Source organism: Physeter macrocephalus, chromosome 5, assembly GCF_002837175.3.
Source record: "Physeter macrocephalus isolate SW-GA chromosome 5, ASM283717v5, whole genome shotgun sequence".
NCBI lineage: Eukaryota > Metazoa > Chordata > Mammalia > Artiodactyla > Physeteridae > Physeter > Physeter macrocephalus.
The window spans coordinates 82,850,817-82,862,826 of record NC_041218.1 but is presented as its reverse complement, the minus strand read 5'-3'; the positions used below and the strand labels follow the sequence as shown (position 1 = coordinate 82,862,826).

Genomic DNA, 12,010 nt, shown 5'->3' with positions numbered 1-12,010 from the left:
TGACTTTATATAATTTTATTCTTTGTAAAAGGATCCCTAATTAATAGTCTCTGGAAATACATTATTGCTTCCTAAATGGCAGATGGAGTACCCCTTCTCAGGTGCTCATCCTGAAAGATCTGTTGATGATGCTATCAACCTATGCCTTCTTGAAACTCTAGCTTCTACAATGCCGTACTAGTGAGTGTTCCTCTCTATCTCATTACAGTTCTCTTTCTGTCTACATCACTGACTTCTCTTCTACTACTTTCTCCCAAGACTTTTTCCCAGGCAATTTCCATTAGTTCTTTACTGGCAGGGCTGGCAAACCCTCAGCATATACAGCATTACTCACCTCTACACCTCCCGTGATCTTGGTCAACACCACCGATTAACCACAGCACTTTTCCCGAATAAACACAGAATGATAGATGATGTGTCATAATTTAGTCAGTCTTAGATATGAGGAAATACGATACATACCTGGTTTGTGGTTGCATATGTACTTATCTGATCTCCCCTATTACACTCTAAGCTGCTTGAGGGTAAGGCTCATGTCTTCTTTTGTTTTTTTGTTCTCCCTCAATACTAAAAACAATGCCTTGCAAATGCCATAATATTCATTAAATATTCAGGAAATGAATGAAACATAGGAAAGTTAGTCATCAACTAAAGAAAGCTAAATATCCTAATTATGATAAGCACATGTTAAAATAAATATTAATTTGTCCCTTGAATCTCATTAATAGTTACACAATCTTTTCTCACAATCTACTCAATATTTATTATGGTTTTTCATAGTTTTAATTTGACACCAAGTGACTAAATTTATGAAAGATATATTTAATATAAACTTGATAAGTAAATAGAAAATCCATTAATCTCTAAAACTTGTTAGATTATCAACAAACACACTAATATCATTTTACATTAATTTTTGTATATCTTTATTACAAATTTTCTCATAAAAAAACAGTCTATACTGATTTTAATAAATGACTATCTTGGATAATGCACTACATGATTTCACTTGAATATACAACTTTGCTTAATGCATCTAAAATAACAATCCTTTAAAATGTTTCCTTGGTTGTGTCTATACAGATAAGGCAGAATCTCAACCTGATATAAATTTTGTCAATTTATTTCCGATTCTGATGACATACTTTGATTGTCTGTTATGTCTTATAATGACTCTATACGTAACCAAGTTAGGATGGCTAGCGTGTTTTGCATAGGAATATATAGATCAATGAAGAAAAACCGGATTAAATAAATCTGCTCTTATATTGGATTCTGTCTTCATCATTTACAGCAAGTTGGACATAAATGATAATTGTTTATAACTGCAATTGTCTGATCTACCATGGTAGATCTGAACTTTAAAAACTAAATTTTATAATAATAATAATATTTTCCAAATTAAATAATTTTGCTGGAGATTAACATCCCCTCGTTTTAAGCCATTGATATTTTCTTTTCTTAAATGTAAAATGCAAGAAAGCTATTTTGGGGTCTAGCATTATTCACATTATTGACTGTAACAATAGTTATACGGACAGTTTACTTCTATTCCATATGAAATATTCATTGGAATTTTTTTTTTAAAGACTGTATATACCGATGCTTTTTTTTTTTTTTTTTTTACACGGAGTGTATTTTGAAAGAATGTTTTCAACAAAATATTTGCGGTTGTAGAAATACAACTTGACTGTTTCTAGTTTAGTTTTTCTCTTAACCATGAATGGATATTAAGTTGTAGACTTCAGGCTGATGGTCATAAATAGTAAGCAACGTAAATTATGCCTACCTAGATTATACCTCAAATGAGATATTTCAAAATTAATTGGAGTTATATAGAATACATCTGAAAAACATCCTGTTGTCTATAACCTAGAGTTTGAGTTCAGAGAAAGCGCAAAAATTTGAAATCAGTTAAATTTGCTTTGTTTACATGATACTAAATAGCCCGCTGGAATGTTATACTTTTCAAAGTTGTTTGAGTATCATTCAAACACAGATATAGTATATATGTGGTTAATTTTTATTTTAAAAGTCCCTAATATTTCATGAGTTTATAATGGCATGAGTTACGTAATTGGGAAGAATATTTTCTATTTTTTTTCTTAATTACCCAAGGAATCCAAGATTTCAAAAGAAAAGCAGACCACTGTTCACCAGAAGAAAAGTGATATGCTTATGAGATATAAACACAAAGAAAATAGATAACATTTTAAAACATACATCTTTTAAAGATAATCACTACAATTCACACACATAATATTACATATGTAATTCAGTTTGTTATAGTTTTTCTTTGTATAATTCTATATCAACATGATTTTTATGACTAAATTTCTTCTCTGCTTAATTTAAAAATAAATTTTAACTCAATTTGATTTTGTGTAAATTTCATTGTAATTGTTTACTTCTCTGGTGTCATCGTTACATATTTCATAATTTTGTATGCTGCATGATGTCTCATCCTAATTAGTTTAAATAATTTTCTGGAGATTAACATGTTTTTAAGCTGATGATATTTCCAAATACTTACCAAATTGTATTTGATAAGTATTTTTTGATGTGTCTTGATATTTTATCAAAACAAGTTTTCATAGTCTTTGATGACTATGAGTACACATCATCCAAACATATAAATGAGAACTAAAAATTTGGTTATTTTTACATGGTTGTACATAAATGGCTGCCGTATTTTGGAATATCTAGAAACATCTGTATGTCTGGAACCATGCTGGCAAAACATCTGTGATGAATAAATCAATTTGTCAAATTCTCTCCAGGTATATGTTCATCATGCACACACAGATTTTAGGTGTTTAGTTATGTGACTGACCAGTTAGTTTTTGTTATTTTGCTGTTTTACAGATACAATTATTGAAGAGCCTTTTTATTCTTCTGCAGCAGTCATTTTATATATATATTTATATACATATATAATGTGTGTAAAATGTGGATTGTGAAAAAAGAAAAAAATAAATGTTTCTGCATTATATAACTTACTTAACTATGTAGATTGATTCAAACAATTGGCTAAATTAAAAAAACCACACAGAGTGTTTTATTTAATTGGCTGGTTATCAATAAAAAATGGTCAATCCAATAGCCTGTAGAGAATAAAACAAATCAGGAAGTGACTAGTCTCTTGGAATTTCACTAGAAAAAGAAGTCTCTCCTCCTTCAGATCCAGTGATTACCTTAGTCCTGATCAAACCTACATTTGAACTTCTAAAATCATTTTGGTGTCTAGACACAGAAGAAAGAAAATCCTTTACATGAAAACATATTTTCCTGTAAGTCCTCAGGGAAAATGTTAGATTTAAAATAAGAGATGTTCATGTTAACTTAGTGCTTTGCAATCTCTAAAGCCATGAAGTAATACATTTTTATTTGATGAGAAATATTTTATTTTTAGGACTCAAACCACACCTACATTCAAATGTATACCACAGAGGGGGACAAAAAACAGAACCAAGTGTCATGAGTCCTCTTGGCATGGGCAGGACTTCACATCTCTGTACCTGTCCAACCTTGTCTTCAAATTTAGACTTGGTCTAGGTCATTTTCTAAAATCTTTATGGTTCTATATGATTAAAAAAAGAAAATTACCATAAACCAGTTTTTAGTTAAGTATGTACTTGCCATAAATCTCTTGTTCAATATGAAAAACTAGTAATGACAATTTAGGGCAAAAAAAATGGAATAATGCAAAAAGCAAAGCCACGGAAAAGGCTAACTGAACACACAAGGAAGGCTTCAGCTCAAATAGCTAAATTCACAAAAGCAGTGTACAAATTTCCAATTTTAAAATCTAAACAGTGCTTCATACATATTGACAAGCATGTGGATAATACTGTTATTTATCGTCAAAACCATACTTAGTACTAAGCTTTCTAGTATGTAATGCAAAACGTACAAACTTGTCAATTATGACATTCATAAAGAGAGAGTAAAATACAAACCTTTTATTTAAGTAGAATTATAAAACTCTACATTATGTTAACATTAGGGACTTACTTGAAAGTTCTCAGAAAGAGAACATTCTCTGAATTAACGAACACTGATCTCACAAAATGACATAAATAATTTTCTATTACAGAGTCTAGCAGAATAGTACTTAATGGCTCAAAACCTTAATCATTTCACAAACTGAAAGAAACTAGTAACTTAAAAAAAAAGAAACATACAATGAAAATATTTCCAACTATAGATTTAAAGGATGACCATATTTTATTGACACAATTATTTGGTAATGGTTTTGGAAAAGTGGACACCAAACAAATCAAGCAAACAACCAAGAAACAACAGTAAAAGAATAAACTAAAAAGAAATAAAGAAGAGCATGCTACGAAATCTATACACAAGATAAAATTTCCATTTACAAGAAATAAAATTGAAGTAAACATGCAAAAGACGCACCAAGAAAAGTAGAATACGTCCTTGGAGAAGGAAAATTAAACATGCAGAAACACAAGAGTTTGAGTTTTGAGAGTAAGAAGGTAGTTTGAGGCCCAATTTACCTTCACTGTCTGACATGGCATGTTGGAAGTCATCCATGATGAAAGCTATGTCACGATCGTAGCCTCGAGTCCGTGATTCTTCTCTCATGTGTTGTTGAACTTCAGGCAATGAGTGACTTGATCCAAACTGATCCCTGGTGTCTGCAGATATTGGTGGCAGGGGTCCAGCTGCAGCCCTGGCCATTCCCATTGGCTGGCCAACGGGACTGAGTGGACTTTCCTCTTCAGAATTCTGGGCCACAATTGGTATTCTTCCTCTACTCTGGCTAATCGGCAAACTGGTAGGCTTAGTTCTGCCAGAGGGTGATGCATGACTAAAGGAAACATCTAGAGCTTCCGCCTCTTGAGCTTTCAGTCTTAGAGAAGAGCTGGAAGAATCTCTTTTAATTGATAAATCAAGCCCGTAGACAGAGGAAGGTCTGGAAGAAGGTCTGGACCTGCTGCCACTGCTGTATGGCTTATCTGCTTCATCCTGCAGAGCTGACCGTATGGTATTTCCTAATGTGCCCAGCCCTGTGCCAAGAGATGATCCCAAAAATTTGTGTTGGTCTGTAATATTTTTTCTGAGGCCAAAAGTGATATCATCTTGAAGAAGCCTTGCCCTGGAAGAAATGCCACCAATAGATGAACTGCTAGAAGTCATATAGCTCGAATAATCAGGTTCAAGGTCTCTACTTTCTTGAATAGGTGAAAATTTGGACATTTTAGGGTCAATTAGTGATTTCTTATGCTTTGACTGCTTTTGATAAAGTATGGCTGCTGGTAGTTGTTTTGCTGCTTGTTTTTCAAGTGTGAGTCTACTAATGCTATACTTTTCAGATTTTGGAAAATGTCTATAGCTAGTATCGGCATGGTAATAATGGGAAAGACCAGCGAGGTGATCTAAGCTCTCTGCCCCTCTACGGAATTCTTGTTTAATCTGATGTTTCAGAAGCTTTAACTCATAAGGATCCTCCATCGGGTCTTCCTCTGCTTTCACATAACTATGCAATCTGGAAGAAGTCTGCAGAGGTGCTAGGAAATCCGTCACTTCTTGAGACCTACGTGTCTCAGTGGTTCGAAGGAGACGGTCTGTTTTTGACAGATCTTTTTCATGAAGGCTAAACGCAGTGCTTAAAGCAGCTGTTCCTTTCGTAATCTCTCCAATGTCATCAATTAAGACATAATTTCGCGGAGTATGATGGTCAATATCTGCATAGAAAGAATCTGCAGATATGCTTGATATTGGGCTGCTTGCCATGCTACTTCTTTCCTCCAATCCTATTCTCAAGTCTAAGCTGTTGTACTTACTACCAAGGTGGGAAACAGCATATGTATTATCCGTAGAAACAGGTGCTATCATCAGGGGTTGGTTGCGAATCACCTCATAGTTTGAAGTTATCTTGGGCTCCAAATATAACGCAGTCTGCCGGGGCTTTTGTTGTATCACCATCATCTGTGATGGTAACTCATAAGCAGGTTGTGGTGTTGGTGTAGGCTGAGCTTGAGGTGTGAAGGACATCGTTGCCACTGCTTGGAAGGTTGGCTGAGTCTGATAAGGTGAAACTTCCTGATGGTACAGAGTCTGTTGCTGAAAGTGGGATTGTTGGGTGTATGGGGTGGGTGCTTGGGTAGGAAGAGCAGGGGAAGAGTATTGGTATTGGGTATAAGGACTTGTAGGAGGAACTAGCTGAGATTCAGTTTGGGTTTGTGGTGGTATATACGGGCTGAACTCAGTTTGGGGAGCAGTTCTCGGTCGCTCTATGCCATGCTGACTTTCGATTCGGGTTGGTCTGGTGCTGCTGACCTCACTGTCAGACATGTAATCACGATCCTCAGCTACTCCCTGGAGGTAGGCTCTCTCTCTCTTTTCTCTCTCCTTTAACAATGCCTCTTTCCTCCTGTTAATCCCCATTTCCAGGTACCGTAACTTGGCATCAATCTCCTTCTCTTCCTCATCAAGTTCTGCTTGTTTCTTTCTAAGCTTTGCAGATTCCCTCTCCACTAGATCGAGCTCTCTGTCTATATCCTGGAGAATCTTGGCTCGTGCCATCGTGTTGGTTCTGCAGATCCTTCTCCTGGAAACTGTGCCCACTGTGCTGTATGTTGACTGAGTTCCTGTGGAGGTCTCCTCGGGAGGTGGGTTTGGCAGAGTTCTCTTCACTTTTTTCTGAGTGCCAGAGGGTGTTGTGGTTTGAGAACCTTTTGTCTGTAATTAAGTAGACAAAATACAGTACTTTATCATCAAAGAAAAACAGTAAAAGGTCAAAAAACCCATAATTTACATTTAAATAAAAGTGAGTTCATGTATGTTTTAGCTATGAGTGCATAATAAAATTAAAATTCTACACATAATTTCAAGTATTAGTCACAAATGCAGTTAACTGAAAAATAATTTTCCTCTTCTTGGTAAGTTGATTATTTATTATTACAACTTTTTAACATTAGAAGTGAGTTCTGAAATCAAGCACAGAGTACACTGCTAGGCAGGATTATATTTTAGTTAGACTCTTAGAACTCTTAAAAACTCATTTTCCATCCTATTTAATATACATAATATTACTCACTGAAGGTATGCCCAGAGTATTTGTATTAACTCTCTAAAGTTCAAGTTATATTTGTTGAAGATGCTCACTGTCCTGTTCAGTTGTTTGCTTCTATCTTTCCATTCTTACCTTCACCCCCTGAAGTGACTGTAATTCCTATTCCAATCATGAAATGTTTTGAAATGAAATCCTCTCATTCGCTACTGTCTTTTTTTCCCCAAGAGTTATCTGAACCAATTTCCTATTTAATCTTTCAATATTTTTCTGACTATCTGAGTTTTCTATTTTCTTTCAATGCTATTATTCTTCAGTAATTTCAGCTTCTTCTTAATGCTTTAGTAACTTCTACATGAAGCAAAAGGAAGTGACTACAAACAATTCATAAACTCATTAAGATCTTTAAAAAAAATCAGATAAAGTTTATCAGTGAGCTGTCAGATATTTTCAATTTTATTTGGTTAATTTGTCATAAACTTGCATTCTAAGAATCACTGGTCTTGAGAATCATACAATTTTAGAATATCAGAAGACATGAGAGATAATTTTGCCTATAATTAAAATAAGCTGATATACTCAAAGTTACCCAACCATGTAGCAGCATATTCACAACTAGATCTCAGGCCTTCTGCTTTCTAGTTGCATATTCTTTACTTTTTTCTTCTTACTAATAATACAAAGACCTTAATTCTTCCCTTTTCCCAATCACCAAAAATTGAGGACCCCAAAATAACAAAAAGTATATGGGAATTATGTCTAATTAAGTATATCATATCTGTCCAAGACCCTGTACTCTTATTGCCTTTTTACTACTCCCAAATTTGTTACCTTGGTGTTTTTTTTATCTGTTTTCTGTTATTTTTCTGCTCCCTTTATTGACCTAATTGTTTAATAGAAATCATAATCAGAAGCAATATCCTAAAGATCAATTGAGGTTTATGTGTATTTCTGAAATTATAAATATCTGAATGCAAATTCACAATGAATAAATGTTGTGAGTTTGTAAAATATGGCACAGTGATTTTGAAATCGTAGCTGATTCATCCTCACAGAGAAATCTCAAGGAATATGGGGAATTGGAACCACAAAGGCAGCTGTTTGGCATGTTATTTATTCTCTCTCACCCTCAATTAGTTTCATTGTATTTAATACTCACGATCAAGTCATAGGGTTGTTATGCACAGCAAATGAGACCTCTGTGTAAAATATTTAGTACACATTGTAGGCATCCATTAAGTATTATTTCCTTGTAAAATCCTGTTATTTCCCCAGAAAACTGTGGAATTTGGTAAATTCATATTCCAAATATTTAAAAAACTGTTTTTTTGAAATGAATGCACATTATGCTTTTTAATATCAACTGACCATAATAAAATAGTAATAAAATTAAAATTGAAATCTTACAACTACTAAATAATTTTCCAAAATACTAACATATATATGTCTTCTGTTTTTAAAAAGTTTTTTTCACAATAATCTTTTCAGTTCTCTGAATATAATGGAGCTCAATAGGAGGCTGAAATTAATGACTGTTTCTTTTCCTAGACTAGCATTTGGAAGGTTTGCTACATGCATTAAGAGTTTTCAAATTTAAGATGTTCATGTGTACTACATGATTGTGGTTGTGAAATTGTTTGAGAAAGAGTGTTTAAATGTATTACTCTGAAAGTGTAATGGCATTGCATAATATGAAGACATTTGAAAAGTCTTACTTTGAAAGTAAGAATTCTCCTCCCTACCAAAGGAGGTTAAAAATGAGCACGAATTAATGTAACGCTAAAAGCTGATCCTAGCAGAGAGAAAGCACACAGAACAGAGAAGGTAACAATGGAATGGAGTAAATAGAGAGAAAGAAAGAAATTCCTGGGGGTGGACACACACATTTTGAAAATTAATTAAAAAAAAAAAACTTAAGGCATCCATTAAATGGGTGCATATATTTGTTGAATGAAAGAATGAAGAAATGAAAGGGTAAAATAAGAACTTGTGATTTTTCTGGTGTGTTACTATTTTTAAAAATTCTGAATCAAGAAGTGAATTTCTGAGAATTCACTGTGTGGAATGAGAGGAAAGATATGAAAACACAGGAAAGATAAAACTACGAGGAACTGTAAAAAAGACCATAGTATTAAGAGTAATGGTTATAATGAATTGGAAACTGATAGTAGTTCTTACTGTTTATTGCTCATACATTTATGCAATTTCTCTTAACTTTATGTTTAACAGTTTATAGTTCTCGCTTGAGGGAGTGTGCTTAGTCATGTTCATTTTTTTGCAGTTTTATAAAATCCCAGGTGAAAGAAACATTCCAGGTGTTAGGGATTTCTAATTATCTTTCAGGGTTGCCAATATTTAATGATCCATGACTTATGTTTATTAATATTTTGTGTGCCACGGATGTGAGTCATGGAAACAAGTGACAAAGTTGGTTGGTAGAAGCTAGATACTTACTGAGTTAGTCTAGCTAACTACTCAGTCTCCACAAATCAAAATAGCTTTGCTGTTCTTTCTTGATAACAAAGTTGGAGACTCATCAAGGTCTCAACCATATTCTTCCCAAATGACAGGAAGCCTAACACTGATTGAAAGCTTAGTGTCTCAGGCCAGACTTAGAGTTTCAATCCTGGCTCTGCCTTTATCAGCTGTGAGACATTTAGTAAGTTGCTTAAACTCCCTGGGCCTCAGTTTTCCTATATGTAGAGGAGGTCAATATTTATTGTTACGTTATTGGTTTGGCTAAGGAGTAAATCAGTTAAAACAAGAATCTAGATTAGTTATAATCCAGAGGACAGACAGAAATATAGTAGAGAATTTAAAGTGATGTATTGCCAACTTATAATTTAAAAAGAACAGCCTTTTGAGACAATAAATAACTTTGAAACTGACTATTTAATTCTAATCTAAACAATATAATGTAAAATAAGAGTAGAGAACCCCCAAACAGAGAACTGAAACAAAACAATATAATTGCTTAGAAAAGATCAAGAGATGTATAAAAGAAAGTTTATCATGATTAAAGCTGATGTAGTTGGAGGTCATGATTAGAGATGACAACAACAATCTAGAAAAATCTCGGTGTTTAATAAGATTTTCTTTCCTTGATGACTAGCTTGGTAAAAGACAGATCTGGTGCTCTTAATCTGAAAAATAATTGTACTAAGTAACTGTAAAATATTTTAAAATAGCTGTGCAAATAACAGACCAAGGGAAAAGAACAGAAAGTCCTAAGAACAGAATGGAGGTTGAGGAAGACTGGAAGAATATCTAATTTCAATTGCAATACCTAGGAGGTAACAGTGTTAAGAAGCAAACAAGCTCCAGCATAAGTTTTGCTGTCCAAAGTTATTTTAAACAACATTCTCCTTGGGGGAATCCACTTATACCACACATCTCATATGGTAAAGGAAATCAATTTTTCCTTGCTCTGAGGGGTTAGGGTTACTAATAAAAATAACAATAGCTAAGGTATATGGATACACTATCCTGAGGACTTTAAATATACATATCTGCATTATCTCACTGTTAAAATAATCTAAGCTTAATCTAAGAATGAGAAAAGTTGAACAAGCAAAAACAGATGCTAGACCAAAATTATTCATTGATTGCTATATATAAATATGGCAAAATTCAATTTATTTATTTATTCCAGGAATTTGCTTAGTATAATTCTAAAATGTATTTTTCTAGATAATAAAGGCACAGAGCTAAGAGGTAAGAGACAGAATGAACACAAACCTTATTCTCAAAAAACTCATGAATCAGGAATATTTTTTAGGATGTTGTATGAAAAAACTACCTCAGCCTTTTGCCAACTAGCTCTTGTGTCAATATCAGAGATACTCTTCTAAATCACTGTATCACTAGAGAGACTTTGGAATGTATTTTTCATTTTATAAATACAGAAAGCCATACCTGCTACTGGAAATCAATGTTCATCATGATAATATCTTCAATTTTTAAGTTTGTTCTTTCAGTTAAAAGGAATGATTTTTATGAAGTCCCTGTACTTTTAGATAATGAGAAATGTAGATTCACTTCCAAACAGCATAATTCCACATAGATTTATAGATAAATAAGATACTTTGATACAGATAAATATCATATAATTTTCTAGAGAAAACATAACCCCTTAAAGATCATCTATATTAAAAAGTCAGAAGGTGAATGAGAGTATATAAAGAGTGTATTGGGACCCAGAATAAGAAGGATTTACTTTCATCTTGGGCAAGGAAAGATGGATTAAGACATAGCAGAAAGCCTTGGTATTGAAGAAGGGACTGGACTTAAACAGGAGAATACTTTCTATGTGGAGGGAATAGTATAAAATGTAAATTTCAGAGAAACACCCCGGATTATCTAGTTTAACTTCAGCCTGGTGATGCATTAATACCTGTGAGATGGAAACACATACAGAGAGGGGTTCTATGCAAACAGAAAGAGGAAAAATGGAGAAGCAAATAATACAATTTAAATGTAAAATATATTACATATATATAATTTATATGTAAAATATATACTATATATGTTATATATAATTACATATATATTATATATATAATATATAAAGCCCTTGAAATCTGTATCTATATTAAAATCTCCACTCATTCATTTTCCTTTTCTTTTTCTTTCTTTCTTTCTTTTTTTTTTTTTTTACAGATGGAAAAGGCAACCCAGGTTATTACATAGTGGTCAAATTTACTCCAATACTATGTGAAGTACCAGGACAAACCATCAAACTGTAAATGTGCAATCACTGGCAATGACTTGCAATGCAGTGCACTGGGTAGCAAGCACTGTGGCTTCGTCAAAGAGAAAAAACTGTGACAGCCCAATTTAATTTCCTTCAATAATGTGGTAGTCCACATAGATAACATAGAAACTGAAAATACAATCTCGCAGGGTTTCAGCAAAACATTTTACATTGTCCCTTGACACAGTCGCCAACAAAGTTTTGGACTTAAGAATGGAAAG

General features: G+C 33.4%; 1 protein-coding gene across 1 annotated transcript in view; it reads right to left on the bottom strand.

Annotated features, from left to right (window-relative positions):
- PCLO (piccolo presynaptic cytomatrix protein) overlaps positions 1 to 12,010 on the bottom strand; it is a 318,762-nt gene that overhangs the window by 93,751 nt on the left and 213,001 nt on the right. Inside the window, exon 7 of the mRNA XM_024129854.2 lies at positions 4,518 to 6,705. Within this exon, the coding sequence (XP_023985622.2) occupies positions 4,518 to 6,705 (2,188 nt within the window). The remainder of the gene's footprint in view (positions 1 to 4,517; positions 6,706 to 12,010) is intronic.